Below are 21,787 nucleotides of genomic sequence, written 5' to 3'. Positions count from 1 at the left end.
CTAGGTCACCTGAAAACCAGTAGCCAAGAGGGAGCTGTCCTGGAGCCCCAGCTCCAGGGAACCCAGAGGGGCGAGAAGGGAGGGGCTGGCAGGGGGAACAAAGTCAGAGAAAATGTGCTCTGGCCCCTTTTACTGGCCCTTGGGAGGCATCGTCCTCACCTTTCTCCAGGGGGTTGGGCAACTGCCCTTAATTCCTTAACCCTGAGCAAACTGCCCGAGCCAGGGAGCTCACTGCAGTGTCTTTGGTCTGCCTGGGGCTTGGACCCAGGGAGGGAACACTGCACTGGGAGTCAGGGTTCGAGGCACTAGCTCAATCTCTATCCTTGGAGCATGTCACCCACTCCCTTGTGCCTCTGTTGTGTCATCCTTCCAATGGGCAGGGACTGTGCCCATCTTTGACTCGGCTATATCCCTAGCCCTTAGCACCATCCTGGTATGTGCTAGATGCCGAATAACTATTTGTCAGATGAACTAATGAACTCGTACAAATGCTTCTCTATAAGATTGTCATCATTGAGGCTGGGTGGCCAGGTGGCTTTTCCAAATGTCAATCATGAACAATCTTTGCCAACCCTAAATGCCATCATCATTTAATTTTTCATTGCTATCACGTTGCTAGCTTTCCACTGAAGTAGATTTATTAAAAAGGGAAATTTTCTGTCACTACTATAAAGAAACAAATCCACAGAAAACACAGCCATGTCATTACATTCTATCTTGGATACAATCACTTGCCCGGGGCCTGCTTTCTCTTTGTTTACAAGGGAGATTGGCATGGTTATAATGATGTTAAAGGTCTATTAGTACTGAACTGACACTTTCTCCGGGAGACAACCTGATAGATTAAAAAAGAAGTGAAAAGGGGATACTTGTTTTCTCTGAGCCCAGGCTATATTAAACCTTGCCCGGTACTTTCTGAAAATTCCTTCAGTATGGCTTCTCTTTCCACACTTAGGGAAACACTTGGCTGAGATGATGGCTGGGCAAGTTCTTGCTAAGGAATGAAGTGCTTTCACAGTGTAAGTGATGGGTCTGGTTATTCTTATCTTCAGCCTTAGCATGCTTTTGGTGTCTCCCACTTGGCAAGTGATCAGTAAATAATTAATAATGAAGAAATGAGTAGCTGTCTGGGTACAGAATCTTGGGGCTGAAAGAAATCTTACAGAGTCCTCAGGTGGATGACATAGTGGAAATTTACTGTCCAGTGAGTGATGAAGAATGGGCTACCTCCTGAGACAGCCACTGGCCCAGGAGCGCCTTGTGGAACAAGCATGCTTGTTGGACAGCTCCGGAGGCTGGCGTCTGTTCTGTGGGTGCACTCAGTGACTCCCCTGGACCTTGGTCCTGTTCTGCACTGGGGAGGCTCACAGACTATCTTCTCTCTTGTGCAGATTGGACCTGCAGTTATTTGGAGACTTTGGTCTCATTTTGCCCAAGACAGGGCTTGCAAGCACAAATGACCATAGGCGTTAGCAAGCGTTGCCAGTTAGTGAAGGAGGTCGGGTGAGAGTAATGGGGGGCAGTGGGGACTGTGGTAAATTAGAGGGTGTGTGCCTGTATGAAGGGGACAGTCCCACTCCACACCTGCTGATTGTGGCCATGTGAGCCCAGCATGGCCAGGTCCTGAGATGTTCTAAGAAAAGCTGAAAATTCGATTTTGACGATGACGTCTCCAAGTTTCCGACACAAGCAGTGAATTATGAGATTGTAAAACATCGTGTGGGCCATGTTGTGGGCCACAGGGGGCACTCAGGTTAGGTCTGGTCTACAGCCACAAGTTCCTCGCCACTGCCCCCTGAGACTTCTGTTCCCTTTGGGCTGAGTAGCAACATCCTCTTCAAGCCATGTTTGTGTGTGTTGTTTCCAGAACTCCCTCTATGGTGGTCAACCCCTCTCCATGCCTTGGAACATTGCCAAGCTCCCTCTTAGCCCATGTCTCTCCCTCTGACCTGGTGAACTCCTTCCTATTCATCCTTTGAGATGATCAGTGGCCCTTTACTCTGGAGAACCTTTCCTGATAACCCCAGGCAGATTGGCTTGTTCATTTTCTAGCTGTGTGATGTTGGGTAAATTACTTAATCTCTTTGTGCCTCACTTTCCTTACCTATGAAATGGAATGATAATAGTACCTACCTCATTAGCTTGTCAGGAGGATTAAATGAATTTATAGATAAATTGACAGACAGACAGACAGACTGACTAGGATTTACTACAAGGCAGAGCCGGTCCCTAATCCATCTCTGAATCAGAACTTGTCACAGAGCAGGCGTTCACTGAATGTTTATCACTTGAGGAAGGGGGGAAAGTAGACATGTGGTCCACCAGCCCCCAGTGAGGTCTGACCATCATGATGACATGGTGTGGTTGTGAATTCAACTCTTCTGAGCTCATTTTAAAAAGGCAACAATAGTATCTATCTGAATCAGCGGTTGCCAACCGGTGGTCTGCGGGACCACTGGTGGTCCGTGAGGTCCGAAAGGTTGGCGACCGCTGATCTAAATGGCTAAAATAAAAGTCAGTGACAGTCAGAATGCTGGCAGAGAAACTGGATCACTCATGTTGCTAGTGGGAATGAGAAATGGTACAACCCATCTTGAAAACAGTTTGACAGTTTCTTATAAAACTAGATATGGTAATTACCCTACAAGCCAAAGGGTTGCAGGTTTGATCCTTGGGCCGTGTGCAGGAGGCAACCAATCTCTCTCTCTCTCTCTCTCTCTCTCTCTCTCTCTTTCTCTCTTTCTCTCTCCCTTCCTCCCTCCTATGGCCACCCTCCTTTTCACTCTCTCTAAAAATCACTGGAAAAAATATCCTTGGGTGAGGATTAAAAAAAAAAGATTGATAAATTACATCAAGGTCAAGTTCCTGGTTGTGATATTATACTGTAGTTTTGCAAGATGTTACCACTGGGATAAATTGGATAAAGGATACAAGGCATCTTTCTGTGTTACTTGTTACAATTGCTTATGTATTTACAATGATCTCAAAATAAAAGTTTAATTAATTAATTTAAAAAGCATTGTAAGGTGTTCCAAAAAAAAAACAAAAAAAAGAAAAAGAAAAAGAAAAAACAAAAGGCCAGTTAGCCATTTCCTGCTGCGACTTGCCATTGGCTTATGTTTACTCAGATTCACTGGACCTTTGCCCTGGGAGTATTGCCAAGCCAGCCCCTTCCCCATTCTGCCTGTCCAGCCTCCAGTCTCAGAGCTGGGAGAGACCTGAACATTCTGATCCAACCTGAGCACACGAGGGTCCAGGCTAAGGCTGAACCCTGGTCTTCAGCCTCTTGAAGACAGGCAGGACCCCACCCCCTGCCATGGGAACGAAGCAGGGAAACCAGGAGGTAACAATTACTTCCTAAAGCACAGGGCCATCCTGACCCCCTTTGTGACAATGGACATTTCCACATTGTGCAATCGTAGGCACGTGCCAGTCTTTCCCTGTTGCCTCTCAATCCCCAGTTCTCCACTAGCCTTGCCTGTGGGTTCCCGGACGCACTGCGTTTACATGTCCCTGCTTTCTTCCTCCAAGCGCCTTTCTCTTTGCTGCTGTACTAGGTTTATAACATTTTGGTCAACTTTTTTTTATTCCCCGAACATCCTATAAATTCTGGGAGGCAGGTACATTTTATAGGTGGGAAGACAGGCTTAGAGAGGTTCGAGTTGTTCCAAGACCCTTTCCCTCATTATCTGAGAGCCCATGGGTCTGAAGACAGAAACCAGTGGGCTCCCGACTCTGGAATATTGTTGACCTCACATTGTCCAGGAATCAAAGAGCTCCAAGAGGTGTGACTTTAAAAAGTTTTTTTTTTGGTTGTTGTTGTTGTTTTTAAGAGCAATCCAAGAGGAATACTTCAAATAAGATTTTCTAGGTCTCAGTAGTTCAACAGTTATCAAACTTTATACTTTTAAAATTAAGACTCCCAGAGAGCCTTTGTTTCTCTGGGTTATATCTGTCAATATTTAGCATATTACAAATTAGTGCTGAGAAATTAAAAATATAGTATTAATTCCTTTAAAATTAACAATAAATCCTATGTTATAACAATGTTAACAACCGTGTGTGTTATAACAGTATAGCCACAATAAATGGTATGAGGTGATGGAGGTGGTCCCTAATATGACACTACAATGGAAATCGCATAGCAGTATATAAGTGTATCAAATCAACACTTTAAATTTACACAATTTACAGGGAAATTCTATCTGAATAAAAAACACGAAGAAAAATAACCCCAATAAAATAAGGGGAAAAGTGTTTTGAACACGGACGGGGTGGCATAACCAGATCCGAGTTCTGAGCCTGACAAGCATGTCCACCTGTCTGTCTCCCCGCCACAGGCCCCACCATGAGGCCCCAGCCCCGCCAGAGCCCGCGCGCTCCCCGGGCCGCGGGCGCACCGTGCTAGCCCCGAGCCGGCGTGGGAGGCGCGGAGGCCATGGCCAGCCACGTGGACCTGCTGACGGAGCTGCAGCTGCTGGAGAAGGTGCCCACGCTGGAGCGGCTGCGGGCCGCCCAGAAGCGCCGGGCGCAGCAGCTGAAGAAGTGGGCGCAGTACGAGCAGGACCTGCAGCACCGCAAGCGCAAGCATGAGCGGAAGCGCAGCACGGGCGGCCGGAGGAAGAAGGTGACCTTCGATGCCAGCGTGGCCCTGCTGGAGGCCTCCCTGAGGAACGACGCCGAGGAAGGTAGGCCACTCTGATCCGTGGTGGCTGGCGGCGCCCGGGCCTTCGTGCCTCTGCTCAGGGTTTGCCCCCTCCCACTCCCCCAGATTCTGTGCTGTAGAGGCCTGGGCTGGGGTGTGTGTGTGTGTGTGTGTGTGTGTGTGTGTGTGTGTGTGTCCTGACCACACACATCTTAGGAAGGCTCCAAGTTCATCTTAGACTTTTTTGAGGGGAAACAAAAATCCCAGCCTTTGCTAATGAACATCATCATTTTCCCTTCTTGCCAGAAAGATTTACTGACAACCTACTTCTTGCGCATTATCTTTCTAGGTATTTGGTGAACAGGTTGGGTCGGGTCTGTCCTCCAAGAGCTCAGTGCTCACAGGATCTTGCATTTCTTAGGTGCCTCCTCTGTGCCTGGCCAGAGCGGGAGCTCGGTATGCAGGTCCCTTTCATTTAGCTTTTGCTGCAGGCGTAGATGGTGTAGCGGGTGGTTAATCACATAGGCTCTGAAGTTAGACTGTAGGGGTCTAAAACTGACTTTGTCAATCAAGCATTCCCTCGGTGACCCTAGTCCAGGGATGGGCAAACTTTTTGACTCGAGGGCCACAATGGGTTCTTAAACTGGACCGGAGGGCCGGAACAAAAGCATGGATGGAGTGTTTGTGTGAACTAATATAAATTCAAAGTAAACATCATTACATAAAAGGGTACGGTCTTTTTTTTCAATAGTTTTATTCATTTCAAACGGGCCGGATCCGGCCCGCGGGCCGTAGTTTGCCCATGGCTGCCCTACTCAGTTCGCTTCCAGTACCTCAATTTCCATCTCTGTAAAATGGGGATAATAATTGCATCTACCTCCAGGACTTGCTGTGAACATTAATGCCTGTGAATTTCTTGACATTTCATTGTAGACATATATACTCATACAACAAGATAAAATAGAGTAATAATATAATAAAATAAAATAATACAGTGGTTACATAATATAAAGTAGTATATAATATAAACATTATGTTGTAATTATAAATATATAAATTATAATATATTTATATGTGTATAAAATAATCATCGTTACGTTCATAAAGTCTGGAAACAGAAGAATATACACAATGTTGTCTAGGCCATTTTCACTTTACAAAGTGAATGAGTAAATAAATATAAACACATATACACACTCATATAATCTGTTTCCACATTTTATGGGTACTCTGTAGTTGTTATATTTTTATCTAATTATATTATTATGTGTCCCATGACCCAGATATCACGATACCTAAGAGGCAAGTATAAAACACCCATTTTACAGATAGGGAAACTGAGACCCAGAGAGGTTCAGAACCTTGACCAAGGTGGCAGACCAGGATCAGAACCCCCAGAATTCAAGCTGTTGCCACTGGCCTCATGGCCTTGTAGGTTTGCTTCCTGCTATAAGGATGAATGGAGGATCCATGATTTAGCCAGTGTGCTCTCTGAGCATGCTCTGAGGGGTCACGCCTGCTCATTGTGCCTCTGAGATTTATGCTTGTGTCCTGTGTTCACCCTCAGCAGTCTCTGGGCCCTCTGGTCCCTCTTTGGATACAAATCCTTTCTGGCTGTCCCACAAGCGGCCCAGCCATGTTTCCTGGGTCCCTCTGGGCTCCTCCTCTGTACACCCAGACGCTTGGTGCTCAAGCAATCAACGAAATAACTGAGACGTGGTGGCATTTACTATGCTAGAAGGTGTTGGGTTTTATGCCTGTGCAAAGCACAATTCCATTTGTGCCCTGTTACAGAGCGCCCTGGGGAATAAGCAGAGAGGCATTCCTGGAAGCATTGAGCCCAGAGCCTGCACTGAGCAGCCCCCTCAGAAGCCTGAAATCCCAGGCTCAGGGGACACGACCCCTCCAGGCTCCTTCCCACGTGCCATTTGCTGGGTGACGTGGCAGGCCCATCCCACTCAGTGGGAGGCACATCATGATGTCTAATTTTTGTTGTGGGCGATAGTTCATCAGCTCCTCTTTCATCTTTTACTCCCTTCTTCCCTGACAAAGTCCCATTTCCCCCTCCCTTTGCAGAGACTCTGTGAGCTGGCTGTGCTGCTTCAGAAGGTCGGCACCGCTCCCCCCCCCCCCCCCCCCCTCCGCCTGCTGCCCACCCCCCACCCCTGGTGCTCTGGTTAGAAAGAGCACCAGGGCCCCTCAGCCCTGGTGTGACCTTGAGCAGCTGGCTTCACCTCTCTGGGTCCAGTTTCTTAATCTGCAAAACGGGGGTTTGAGCCTGGCCCTCAAGGGGGAGTGGCAAGAACTAGACAAGATCCTTGATTAACAGCTCTTTAAAAAGTGACCCTAACGCTGCACCAATGCGGTGACCATCTCAAAACACTTTTTCCATTTGTTAGTTTGTTTTTTACAAGACTAATGTTTTTAAAGGACCCGAACATACACAAACATTCTTCTTGTAAAAAATTAAACACAGAAGTATGCAGAGTAAAATGTCTCTCTCTCTCCCTCCCTCCCTCCCTTCTGAAATTAATATTGGTGTTTGGTGTTTCCTACCAGGCATTTTCCCCATTTACCTGTGTATCTGTGGGCTTGGAGGAGTAGGCGCTACTTGGGATTTTTTTATCTTTTTTTTTGTGTAAGTGAGGATATCCTGGATACATTATTCCACAATTTCCTTTTCTTCACCCAACAATATATCTTGGAGGTGTTTTCATGCCAATAAAACTACAGGGGAATAATCTGTGTTGTTCTTTTTAACTGATGTTATTCCATAGTATGGATTCACCAGGATTTTTAAACTGGTTCCTTATTGATGTAAGATTTTCAGTGGTTTTGGTTTTGCTGAAGTGGTTTTGGTTTTGTGCACACATGCAAATGTTTATCTGGGATAGGTGTGGAAAAATCGAGGAGATGGATCCAAGGGTACATGTATTAAATTTGAAAGAAAAGTGCCAGGCCCCACAGGCCGGTCTCTTGGCTCTGGGGATAGCCAGGTAAGTGTGGGGGCCCAGAGCACTGTGCACTGGGGCAGGCTGTGGGGGTGGTGCTAGGTGCCCGGGGGGGCCACAGGTGGCTGGGTCTTGGAGGAGGGATATGGAGCTGCCATCCATCAGCAGGCAATCTCTCCCAGCTATGCTGTTTCCTGCCAGCACCCCAGAGCCCGCTGCTCCCAGCTGGCCAGGATGGCTTCTGTGTGCAGGAGGGGTGGGGGCTGGTGTTGGGGAGGCTGCTGGGGCGTTAGCTCACAGCGGGATGGATGGCAGCTCCCCCGCTCCCCTGAGCTCACAGCTGTGGCTGAGTCAACCTCCTCCACCTGCCAGGGCAATGGGAGGCGTTCCAGAGGGAGGCAGCGCTGGGGAAGTCACCAGGTTTCCTTCTCTGACGCTGCTTGTCTCAGGCTAATGTCTGGGCAACCAGGGACCCTTCTTGGCCTCAGACCTGCCTGAGCCCCACCCTCCCATTCCCATTGCCCATTTTTTTAAAAACAGCTTTATTTGGGTCTAATTTACCTATCATAAAATGTGCCCATTCAAAGTGTATCGTTCAATAATTTTCAGTAAATTTAAAGAGTTGTACATCCGTCACCATAACCCAGTCTTAGAACATTTCATCACCCCCAAAGGAAATTTGTGCCCTTCTGTAGTCACTCCTGGTTCCCACCCCACCCCCAGCCCTAGGCAACCACTGATCTATTCTCTGCTTCCATCTTGCTTTTCTGGACATTTCATTACATGGACTCATGTGATATGTGATCTTTCATGATGACTTCTTCATTTAGAATAACGTTTTCAAGGCACACCCAGGGTGTGGTATATATCAGGATATCATTCCTTTTTATTGTCCTACTAGAGGCCCCATGCACGAAATTCATGCACGAGGCAAGAGTAGGCCTTCCTTCCCCCTGCGGCCGGCTCTGGCTTCCCTCTGGCACCAGGAACCGGGCGTCCCTCACAGCTCAGGCTTCGTCGGAAGGTGGTCCGGTCTAATTAGCATATTACACCTTTATTATTATAGATAGTATCCCAGGGTATGGAGAGACCACATTTTACTTATCCACTCACCAGCTGACGAACATTGAGATGGTTTCCATTTGATGAATGATGCTGCTAAGGATATTTATGTGCAAGTCTTTGTGTGGACATATGTTTTCATGTCTCTGGGGAGTTACCTAGGAATGGCTTTGCTGGGTCATATGGTAAATTTATATTTACCTTTTTAAAACACCCGCCAGACTGTTTTCCAGAATGGCTGCATCCTTTTACATTCTCAAACCCCGTTTTACAGCTCCTCATCTGAGAGGTGATGGCCCTTGCTGAGACCTCACAGGTTTTACACATGTCAGACCCAGGACTTGAAGGCGGATCCTTTGTCTCTGAAGGCAGATCAGTTGCCCATGCTTCTAACAACCAGGTGGTCCCGGCACCTCCTGCATTTGGTTTTCCCTAGAAAACAAGAGAGCCACTCACTTGAGGTTCTGCTATGTGTCTCTTTGGGCCTTATGAACCCTGGTGTTCCTGCTGCCCTCGGGCCCTTTGCATTGGGGGTCCCTGGGTAGGCTCTTCATCCCTCACTGAAACTTCTTCCCACAGCTGCATGGGTCCAGCCTGCCTTGAAAAGATTGAACATTTGTTAACGTGTCAGGGCGTCTGTTCTCTCAGAATCTGTAGGGTTTTCTTTATGGAAATTCTATTCAAAGTCAAAAGTTTTAGCGATTCTTCTACAGCCTAAATTTAGCCCTTCAACTGTTATTCTCATGGTAAAAGTTTTCAAACTTTTTTTTACGCAGTGGAAACTTTTCTTTACATAAAATATTATGCAGAAACCCAATATGTAAAACAGGGGAAAGAGCTATTCTGGTTGAGAACCTCATCCACCCCCACTCCTGCCCCACCTTGCCCCTGCAAACCTCTCCCCCACCCCTGGGTGCATGGTGGACACCTGTGTGTGCAGGGCACCCTGAAACCATTGACTTGTCTAAAAGAAGCACAGCTCTGACTTTCACTTTGGATGGCTTTGGAAGGGAAGTTGCTTTTCTCCTAATTACAAAAATAATGAATTATTGTTGAGAAAATTTTAAAAGTGAAGAAAAAAAACATTAAGAAGAAAATAAAATAACGCATACCTCACATGGAACAGCAGCTATTACCGATAATATTTTGGTGTTATATCAGTCAGGGTCCTCATAGGAAACAATTGGTGCTTTCCCATGGGGTAATTTGAGGGATGTTTAATAAAGAGGAAATTTGCAGAATTTAGGGCAATAGTCCTCATTTTTTTTGGTCTCAGGGTTCCTTTATATCTTTTTTTAAGCATGTTTTTAATGATTTGAGAGAGAGAGAGAGAAAGAGAGAAGAAGAGGGAGAGAGAGAGAAACATCCATGAGAGAGAAACATCAATCAGCTGCCTCCTGCACACCCTCTACCGGGGATTGAGCCCATAACCAGGGCGTGTGCCCTGATGGGGAATCGAACCTGCAACCTCTTGGTAAGTGGGACAGATGCTTAACCAACTGAGCCACATCATCTAGGGGCTCCCTTTATATTCTTGAAAACAGAATCCATACGAACCTTTGTTTAATTGGTTTCTATCTATTGATATTTACCTTATTAGAAATTAAAACTGAGGAAGTAAAATAAATATGAAAACAATATAAAATCCATTATCTGTTGTACTATTTATTTGTTGCTGCATAGCAGATAAGCTTAATGTTTACTGGCTTAATCCTACCAGACCTGAGGCCCTGAACCTAACTGTCCCCTATACCTGGGCTCCTGAGCATTAAAGAGAAAAAACCAACATGATATAGAAAAATGTTAGTTACATGCAAAAAAGTGGTTAGAATAAGATGGAACTTGGAAACATTGTAGAAAATAGGTCTACCTTTCATCTACCTTTCATCTAGTGCCAATATTCCACCTTTGTGTGGAAATGACCGAAAAATCGGTACAGCGGTCTGGTAGGGTTAAAACAATAAACATATCTCACACAGTTTCTGTAGATCAAGATTCCAGGAGTGGCTTAGCCGGATGGTTCTATCTCAGTATCTCTAATAGGTTGTGATCTCCTCAAGGTTGAGCTGGGACCGAAAGAACTGCTTCCAAGATGGCTCATTCACATGGCTCTTGGCAGGAGGCCTCAGTTGCTTGCCAGGTGAGCCTCTCCATAGGGCTGCTTGAGCATCCTCTCAACATGGCAGCTGGCTTCCTGCAGCATGAGCCGTCTCCACTCATGAACAAGGAGGAAACCACAGTTCCTTTTGTGACCTAGCCTTGGAAGTCATATACCATCATCTCTGCCATACGTTATTCATTAGAAATGATTCACTAAGTCCAGCACAGGCTTGGGGGAAGGGAGTTAGTCTCCACTTCTTGAAGGGAGGAGAATGTGTGAACTTGTTCTAAAGCCACCACATGTTCACCTAAATAATGATTTTTTTTTAAATAGTGAGGAGAGTAATCTTGTTTTATATATATATATATATATTTTTAAATATATTCCTTTATTGATTTCAGAGAGGAAGGAAGAGGGAGAGAGAGAAAGAAACATTAATGATGAGAGAGAATCATTGATCAGCTGCCTCCTGCACGCCCCCCACTGGGGATCAAGCCCGCAACCCAGGTATGTGCCCTTGGCCAGAATCGAACCTGGGACCCTTCAGTCCTCAGGCTGACGCTCTATCCACTGAGCCAAACAGGCCAGGGCTTATTTTATATTTTTGCAAATCTTTTTAAGGTTTGGTTTAAAAGAAGACAGCTGGATTCGTTTATCTGCTTCTGCTTTCAATATGTTGTGATATGTTAGTTTGGTTGAAGTAAATGCAGATGCATAGTTGGAAAAGAGAGGAAGTATTTTAATTGCCTTTGCAGGTAATTGTGGATATTCTTTGACACCAAAATCAAACTCAACAGGTGGTAGTTTCTTGAAGTTTAATGGCGATGTGGAATTTTACACCATCTCAATTTTAAACTTTTCTATTGTTACATTAAAATTCATTGGTTTTTCTTGCATTTGAATGGCTCTTTTACCCATGCTTACTTTTTTTTTTTTTTTTTAACAACATAATGTTTTGGTATGTTAGAGAATATTGGTTCACTTTTTTTTGAATATGGTACCAAAAGTATGAGCAACAAGAACAAAGGTAAACAAATCCATATATCAGATAAGGAGTTAATATCCACAATATATAAGGAATTCTTATAAATCCAATAAAAAATGGACAGAGGACCCGAATAGACTTTTTTTTCCAATAAGATATATAAATGGCCAACAGTACAGGAAAAGATGCTCACCATCACTAATATCAGGGAAATTAAAATCAAAACTGTAATGAGATATCACCTCACACTGTGAGAGTGGCTATCATAAAAAAGATAAAGGATGATAAATATTGATGAGGATGAGGAAAAAAGGGAACCTTGTGCACTGTTGATTGGAGTATAAATTGGCACAGCCACTACAGAAAACAGGAGGTTCTTTTAAAAATAAAAAAATAGAACTGTCATATGACTCAGCAATATAGTATATACTTCTGGATATTTATACAAAGGAAATGAAATCACTACCTTGTGGAGATGTCTGTACTCCAATGTTCATTGCAACATTATTCAACGAAGATGCAGAAGCAATCTAAATGTCTACCAATGGATGAATGGATAAAAAATGTGCTCTATATCTATATCATCTATATGAATATTATTCAGCCATAAAAAAAGAAGGATATCCCATGTCATTTGTGAAAACATGGGTGAACCTTGAGGGCATTGTGCTAAGTGAAATAAGTCAGAGAAAAGAAAGTACAGTATGATTTCACTTATTCATGGAACCTAAAAAACCCACACTCACAGAAACAGAGTAGAATGGTGGTTGCTAGGCGCTGGTGGTGGGGTGAGGGAAGTAGGGAGATGTTAGTCAAAGGGTGCCCACTTCAATTATGAGTAAGTTCTTGGGACCTAACGAACAGCATGGCGACGGTTGTTAACAGTACTGCACTATATGGCCGCGGTTGTTAACAGTGCTGCATTATATACTTGAAAGTTACCAGGAGAATAGATCCTAAGTGCTCTCACCACACACATGCAGGTAATGGAGGTGTTAACTAATCTCACTGTGGCAACCTTTTCACCATAAATGTGTATCAAGTCATCACCTTGTACACCTTAAACTTTCAGTGTTCTATGTCAATTATATCTCAGGAAAACTGGGTGGGGAGAAAATATTAGTTCACGGACTTGTGCAGATCTTCTACATGTTGACGCGTTTCATTATGCAATATTTAAAAAATTATAATTTCAACACCAATCTCACCAGAAAAGTCTTCAAGTCCTGGGAAATTGTAAGCTCATGATGGTGATACAGGTTTTCCAAAATTCTAATTTTACCCAGAAAACTCAAACTCTGTCATTGGCAACAAACAGTATCAGTTGTGAGTGGCCCTCTGTTCACTTTAGAGAAGAAGACCTGCAACCATTGTTTGCTAGCCACGCTTTACGTAGAAACGGTGTTCAGTGAGAGGAGGGGTGGCTTAGACGCAGCTTACTCGCTCAACCAATGCAGATGGAGAGAATGATCACACTTCCCTTGAACTTCTCACTTTGTCACAGAGTATTTAAAAGACATGTCCGCAAGGGTTGAGACTTAATAAAATTAGTATGTTTTATTGCTTCATCAAGGACATTTTAAAGTGGAACTGGTATTGTTTTTTTTCTGGTTATCGTGTATGTATTTTATATTTTTATGAAGACTTTATTTTTTAGAGCAGTTTTAGGTTCACAGCAAAATTGAGAGGCAGATACAGGGATTTCCCATATACCTACCCCCTGACCCCACACATGCATAGCCTTCCCCATTATTCACATGTACAACCAGTGTGGTACATTTGTTACAATTGATAAACACAAATTAACACATCATAATCCCCGAAAGTCCATAATTTAATTAGAGTTCACTCTTGGTGTTGTACATTCTATGGGTTTGGACAAATGTATAATGACTGGTACCCATCATTACGATATTATACAGTGTATCAGAGTATTTCCACTGCCCTAAAAATCCTCTGTGCTCTGCCTAGTCGCTCTCCCCCACCACCCCCAACTCCTGGCAACGACTGATCTTTTTACTGTCTCCATAGTTTTGCCTTTTCCAGACTGTCATATAGTTAGAATCATACAGTATGTAACCTTTTCAAATTGGCCTCTTTCACTTAGTCATATGCACTTAAGGTTTTTCCATGTCTTTTCATGACTTTATAGCTCATGGGGTTTTTTTTAGTGCTAAATAACATTCCATTGTCTGAATGTGTCACCGTTTATCCATTCGCTGAAGGATATCATGGTTGCTTCTAAGAAGCAAATTGTTCATAATTTTGGCAATTTTGAATAAAGCTGCTATAAGCATCTGGTTGCAGGTTTTTGTGTGGACATAGGTTTCCCATCACTTTTAGTAAGTACCAAGGAATGTGATTGTTGGGTCGTATGGTAAAAGTATGTTTAGTTTTATAAGAAACCACCAAACTAGCTTCCAAAGTGGCTGTACCGTTTCGCACTCCCACCAGCAATGGATGAGAGTTCCTGTTGCCCCACATCCTCACCAGCATTTGGTGCTGTCGGGTTCTGTATTTTGGTTATTGTAATGGGTGTGTAGCTATATCTCACTGTTGTTTTAATTTGCATTTCCTTGATGACATATGAAGTGGAGCGTCTTTGCATATGCTCATCTGCTGTCTGTATATCTTCTTTGCTTTGATGCCCCCTCCCCCCGTGCATATGAAACAGGGACTAAGGTGATTACTAGTACAGTTTGGTGCCACTAAACTACTTGGGTTAAAGTGTTAGGGGTTTTCCCCACCATTGCTTTTGCACCATCAATACAAATATCAACAGAGTGAAAAGGGCAAATAACATCTTAGTGCTATTATGAAAATAGTTTTGACCTCCTGAATATCCCGAAAGAGTCTTGGGGGCCACTTTGCGAACTACCGGTTTACCTGAACCAACATAGAATGATGCGGTTCTCTGGGGCTAGCAAGACTAAGTAGCTGTTACCACACCCCAATTTGAAGGGGCCATGGGAAGGGGAACCTACTGTATCCTAAGGAGGGTCTGTAGAGAAAGGGCTGCCTAACAGGAGCAGTGGCTTCTTCCAGCTGTCTCTCGTCTTCTTGCCATGCTCCCCAATTACCAGACCCAACCAGAAAACAGAAGCAAGGAAGCCTTTGACATAGCCCAAGGGGTTAGGCTTCCCCAGGCATGAAGAGTGGATTTGGAGGGACAGATGGGGTGTACCCAACCCGGTTGTCTTCAAGTCTTTGTATCTACACACAGACACAGACTGAGTGTGTGTATGTTTTAAAAAGAACTTTTGCCCTAACATTCATTTATCAATTTGATAAAATTAGGCATCTATTCTGTGCTTTGAAGAATCAAAACAAAATGATGGCATAAGTAAGGACTGGGGTAGGAGGCCATGTGTAAGCTATGGATTCTGAGGTTGTTTCCAATTTTTGCTACTACATATTGTGCCATGGTGATTATTACTGTATAAAAGTATTTGGCCATTGCTTTGATGATTTACTTAGGGTAGATTCCTAGAGGTTCAATATATTTGAGGATGTAAACATCTGCAAAGCTTCAATGTAAGCGGAGAGCATCCCTGAGGAGGTGAGTTAGACTGAGCTCGAATGCGGAGGTAGAGGCAGCCACATGGGAATCTGTAGGAAATGTATAATGGGCCTTTGATGGGAATGAGCTTGGTGTGTTTGAGGAAAAAAGAACATAGATAGGTAGAGATGTAATCAGGGGGATAGTTGATCATTGAAGACTGTGGTAGGAAGTGTACATCTAATTAGATTGAGATGAAAAGCCACTGGTGGATCGTGAAAAGGAAATCATATGATGAGATATGGACTATAATGCTTTCCTGAAGAGTAGACTGTATGAGAATATTCTCATGGGGGCAGGAGAGGGAGCATGGAGGCCTTGTCAGAAACTATCACAGTAGCCTGGGTGAGAACCATCAGTGGTGGCATGAACCTAAGTAAGTTGGAGAAATGAGAAGGTAGACATGACATGGCTGAGTGTCACGTGACGAAAGGAGGGACTCAGTGATGACTCCATTTGGCTTGAGCACCGTGGTGGATTATGGTGCTATATTTTGAGGCTGGGAAGATTTGGGTTGGAGGGAGGTGGGGATTTGGAGAGAAGCACGAATTCTGTAGGACTGTTCAAGTTGACATGCCCTTTAAATATCCAAGTGGAGGCAGGTGAATAGGTGAGTCTGGAGCTCAGGGGAGATATTAAGGATGGATATAAAAATTGGGAAGTCATGGGCTTATAAATGCAATCTTTTTTAAAATCTCTTTTGTTATCCTCATCTGAGGATATTTTTTATTGACTTTAGAGACAGAAGAAGGGGGAGTGGGGAAGAGAGAGAGAGAGGGAGAGAGAGAGAGAGAGAGAGAGAGAGAGAGAGAGAGAGAGAGAGAGAGAGAGAGAAAGGAAGAAAGGAAGGAAGAAAGGAAGAAAGGAAGGAAGAAGGAAAGAAAGAAAGAAAGAAAGAAAGAAAGAAAGAAAGAAAGAAAGAAAGAAAGAAAGAGAAAGAGAAAGAAAGAAAGAGAAAGAAAGAAATAAAAGAGAAGAGAACCTTGATCAGTTGCCTCTTGTACATGCCCCTACCTGGGATTAAACCTGCAACCTATGTATGTGCCCTGACCAGAAATCAAACCAGCTACCTTTTGGATATGGGGCAATGCTCCAACTAACTGAGCCACCCAGTCAGGGCTTTTTTTTTTTTTTTCCATTTTTAAGTAACTTTTTTAAGCTAGGAGGCTGTATGGGACCATCTAGGAAGCAAGGTAGGGAGACCAAAGAAGGAACCCAAGAGAAAGCCCTGGACACCTCAATAGCTACATGTTGGGCCCAGAAGAATAAGAGAACGAAGGAGAGACAAGATGTCTGGGAGGTAGAAAGAACGCTAGGATGGTGTGGCATTTGAGAAGCCTAGGGAAGGAGATGTTTTTAGAAGGAAAGACTGTCAGCTTGCATCAAATGTTCCTTAGAGGTTGACTATTTTATCTTGTCCTTATATAGTCTTTGGAAAAGAGATTTTTAATGATGACTTCATGGGGACTCATGCCTGAATTTATGTAACCACTCTCCTATTATTGGATTTTGAGGTTGTTTTCAATTTTTACTAGTATAAATTATGCCATGATGATTATCATTGTATAAAAGTATTTGACCATCACCTGGATTATTTATTTAGGGTAAATTCCGAGATTTGAGGATATAAACATCTGCAAAGCTCATTTGGTCAGTTTGCACTCTCATCAGCAGTGAGTACCAGGCCTGCCTCACCACTGCCTTCCTCATCAATAGGACGATGACACTGAAAACACACCTTTGCTCATATATTCACACCTTTGCATATAGTTGAGAAGTTGAAGGTTGAATACCCTCCTATTCATGAGCTTACTGGTCATTATTTTCTTTCTCTGAGTTGTCCATTTTCACTAGTGTGTTTATTTTTCTTATTAATTTTAATGATTGTATATGTTTGTGTGTGAAAGAGGAATGGGGGGAGAGGGAGAGAAAGGGAAAGAATGAAAATGGAGGAGATGTCAACCCTTCATTGTCATGTATGGTGCAAATATTTTCTGCAGTGTGTGTGTGTGTGTGTGTATTTTCACATTTTGTTTATAGAAGTGTTTTTATGCCCTGGAGTTGTTAATTTTTATGTAGTTGAACTGAATGATATTGCTTTTTCCCCATTATTTTGTTCTTCACTTTTATCCCTCTAAAACAGGGGTCAGAAAACTATGGCTGGAAGGCCAAATGCTTCCACCATCTGTTTTTGTAAATAAAGTTTTATTAGAACACAGCCATATTCATTCATTTACATATTGTCTATGGTTGCTTTCACACTACAGCAGCAGTTTGGGTAGTTGCAACAGAGACTGTTCAAAGCCTGCAAAGATGAAAATATTTAATTTCTAGCCTTCTTGCCCTAATGTGTTTCTCGTCTAGCTCTGTATATTAACCTACATGTTCTTCTAGATTTTTGTGGTCTTATTTTGTGGTCTCATTTATATTTACTTAAATATATATGTAATCCTTTAAAATCTCATTTCAGGATAAAGTGGTAAATTAAATATATCTCTACTTTGTTTCCAAAGAGTTATCAATTATTCCAGCATCTTTCCCTTCTCCTTGAGTTTGCAATGTCACCTTCATACCCTAAAGCCTCCTTTGTGAAGAAGGGTAACTTTCCAAGCTGTTTATTCTGTTCCAACCACCTGTTTGTGCCAGGTGCATACTATTTGCATCCTTCTAGCTTTATATTGTGGCTTAGTATCAGATAGAACAAGTTCTTTCTCATATTGCTCCTCCTTTAAAAATGTTCATGGTCATTTTCAACTATTAACATAATATTTAAGATCTTTTGGTCAAGTTTTGCCTCCAAATTTCAAAAATAGAGTCCTTTAAAATTGACGAATATTATAAGAGGGATTAGAGTTTCAGTTTTACAAGATGGAAAGGGTTCTGGGGCTAGATGGTGGTGATGGTTGCACACATTATAATATATTTAATGCCACTGAACACTTAAAAATGATTGCGATAGTATATTTTATGTTCTGTGTACTAGGGACTTGGGTGAGGGGAGAATGGGAAATGTTGTCTAATAAGTACAGAGTCTCAGTTTGGGAAGATGGAAAAGTTCTGGAGATGGATGATGGTTGCACAACAATATGAACGTACTTAATGCCACTAAATTGTACACAGAAAATGGTTAAAATTGTAAATTTTGTTACCTATGTTTTACCACAATTTAAAAAATTAATTTGGTAAGTGGTTATCTTTGTCATATGAGTTTTCTAAGCAGACAAATGCTACATGTCTCCATTTTGGCCTGTTTCTTTTAAAATATATATACAAGTCAATCATTACACATTGGGGTTAGTTGTTCAACTGAAATGAACCTAACTATACGGTTATTTATAGTTGGTATGTGGGAACAATAGCAAGGGTCTACACTATTTAAAAAAAGTATAAAAACTCCTCTTCCTATAAAAGCTTGGAAGATTTCTCTCTGAGTATTAAATTATAGCAGAGATTCATGCACAGACATTCACGGAACACTGTCTGGACATCTGGACAGTTGAGTAGTGAATGAGAGACTGGGCCAGGCCATGTTGGAGCTCAGAGACAAGCAAAATCACTTTGAAGAGAGCTCAGTATCAACATCCTTAACAGTGGATAATGTTATTATAAAGAGAGCCTTGTACAGAACAGATGCCTAGAAAAAAGGAGGCTAGAAGACCATTTACGAGCAATATTATCTAAATACTGTCCAGGGGGTAGAGGATAATATGATTAACAACTTTGAAGATTACCATTCTGTTGCTAAGGACGATGTGATTATGGAAACATGTCTTGACATAATGGCATTAAACGCAGTGATCATGTACCTTCTTGTAACCCTCTGATTATAATGATGTTTGTGAATGACATTCCAGCCAGTTTTGCCTGCAGATATGGAATGAGGGACCATGCTTAAATAAATTTCTGGCATCCCAGGCCATTCTCTTTCTCATGTGAAACTGCATTGTGGTTTTATTTGGCAGCCTCCTATTGCTCGGATCCTATGAGACTGCTCTTGGGAGAAATCACTTGTGGTAGACTTGTAAACCATGGCCCATTACCCAGGTGATGCCATCCTGGGGGATTCAGCCAATTGGAACTCTCCTGGAACGTCCTCAAGCCCAAAACACCATGACACTCAAGCAGCATTTCCCCAGGGAGTGATAAGGAGATACACGAGATGCTTGTCAAATGCTCACTGGAGTCTGGACATTCGCTGTCTTTGACATTTCTCAGCCTAGTGACCCTGTTTAAGAGATAGATGAAATATTTCTAGCATGATTTATTCTTGCTTTGGCTTCTAGGGACACTGTTTCTTTTCTAATGGAGTAAGAAAATGGTCATTTGTCAAAGAAACTCAGAGGCTCTTTAAATACATAAAACTTAAATCTTTCAACAGTCTCCAAAGCCAAAGTCATCAACCATATGGACTAAGGCTGGGGTTGGACAAATAGAAGAATATTCCAGAATCTGCTCAGAGTATTGTCTAGCACATTTACCCCATGTTTGTGCCAATAAAACAGAACTGGTCTCATGGCCCCATCTTATGTTTACCATATTTGATGAAGGAAATGTGTCCAGACCAGAAGTGAAGACAAAGAAGGGAGAAATATGAAAACTGCTAAGTTGAGAAGAGGGAAATAGTACCTTTGTCATTTACACAGGAAAAACTAAATGAAGCCCAAATCTTGATGGAGTCCAGGGTTTCTGGTCCTTCAAGAGAAAGCCTAGGACACAGGCATTTTGGCTTAAAGACCCCAATTCCCTGGGCACCACAGCAGTAGTAATGGCAGTTCTCCAGGTGAGTCATGATCAAGAGCTGTGCTGTATCTGTTGCCTATTGTTGCATAACAAACCACCATGAAACACTTAAAACACAACTTATTTCTGTACAATTCTTTGGATGGGCAGCAGTTCTGCTGGTCTTGCCTGGGCTCATTCATGAGGCTGCAGTTAGCTTAGCCAGTGTCTGTTCTCAGCTGGGATGGCTGGGATTCTCTCTCCATGTTGTCTTTCATCATGGACTTCATCCAGCATGGTGGTCTCAGGGATCCAAGAAGGCAGGTTCCAATGCACAAGTATTTAAGTCCTTGCCTGCATCATGTTTGCTGGTGTTTCGTTGACCAAAGCAAGTCACATGGCCAAGCTAAGAGTCAGTGTGGGAGGAGCCTATATAAGCACATAGGTACTGAGGGCATGATTGATTGGCAGCCATTGTTGTTATAATCCATCACACACACTACACTTTGCTTTGATCTAGACCAGAATTCTAGCAACCCAGGGTGGCAACCGTGGGCATGTTACATTGAGCAAATGCTCTGATTGGCTGTTGATATTCTGGAATATCTTGAGTATACCACGTGGATCAAACACTGTTACCAGAGTTCTCTATCTGGGAATCCTGGAGTCTGGGTTGAGCATGCCAGTATGTGGCTGGTATTGACGCTGAAACCATGGCCATCAGAATTCAACACTAGGGAATGGTTGCTTACGCTTATTTAATCTTAGTGCCTATTAGCTGCATAGCCATGACAGTGATTTATGTGATTTCATAATATTATGGTGAACCCTTAGTAATTGGTATTAAAGTCTGGATCAATGTTGAAACAGAAACAGGAACAGAAAAATAATCAACTGCCAGATGGAACAAATTATTAGTTCATAAATGCAGTGTGCTCAATAGATAAAAATCTTTCAAAACATGGATGGCATAGGGGAAATGGAATCAAAAGGGGCCCTTGGTGGAAAGATAGCAGACTTTGGAAGTTAGGAGCGTGGAATCAGACAAAACTAAATTTTAATGGCCATTTTGTGACCTCAGGTGAGTTACTTAACCTCTTTGTGCCCATATTGCTCATTGGTAAAGTAGAGCGAATAATGACTGTGAGAGTGGTGGCTGTGACGATTCATAGAGATAAAGGCTGGACAGTGAACATAGTCAAGTAGCAATTATCTGCCACTAGCCTCAGTTCAGTGGGCCAGAGGTAGGGTTCATATCTCTTCCTTTTTCTTTCCAATCCTTCTGCTCACCCCCCATTGCCATAATTACCCTTATTTTCTCTATCTTTGTTTACTTAGTGTCAGCCTCCTATCAGTCTTGACATGACTGAGTATTGACATGAGTATTCTGATTGTAGTCATTTGCACTTTAGTTTGAAACTATATATATTTTTAACAGCAGTTTTCATGGTAAGCCAGTGGGGAAGTGAAAGGCTTTGGCCACCCCACATAATGGAGCACTTAAAGCCTGTTTGCAGTAGAGAGCCCTTTCGGAGTTCCTAAAATGAAAGAACTTGCTACTGAATCACTGTGTCAGGCTGCTACTGAAACCACGGCACTCAAGGTGCCTGGGATTTCCTGGTTTCCTGTATCATTTCTTATGGTAGTCACAAATATTCATTTTGCTTGGCTTGAGTTATTAGAATGTTTAACACCCAGCTGTAATTACAAAAGCTTGTTGGAGGGACCCTCATTAGTTTCTATAAATTGTTTTCTCTAACCTTTC

The 21,787-nt window shown here is 42.9% G+C and overlaps 1 protein-coding gene across 2 annotated transcripts in view; it reads left to right on the top strand.

Moving 5' to 3' along the window:
• Positions 1-21,787, top strand: part of PPP1R16B (protein phosphatase 1 regulatory subunit 16B) — a 101,469-nt gene that overhangs the window by 26,333 nt on the left and 53,349 nt on the right. For both annotated transcript variants that reach the window (XM_059707082.1, XM_059707080.1), the window contains exon 2: positions 4,341-4,688. In XM_059707082.1, the coding sequence (XP_059563065.1) occupies positions 4,439-4,688 (250 nt within the window). In that variant the 5' untranslated portion in view covers positions 4,341-4,438. The remainder of the gene's footprint in view (positions 1-4,340; positions 4,689-21,787) is intronic.

Source organism: Myotis daubentonii, chromosome 8, assembly GCF_963259705.1.
Source record: "Myotis daubentonii chromosome 8, mMyoDau2.1, whole genome shotgun sequence".
In the NCBI taxonomy this organism is placed as follows: domain Eukaryota; kingdom Metazoa; phylum Chordata; class Mammalia; order Chiroptera; family Vespertilionidae; genus Myotis; species Myotis daubentonii.
The sequence above is the reverse complement of the archived record's forward strand: the minus strand, read 5'-3'. Positions and strand labels throughout refer to the sequence as shown.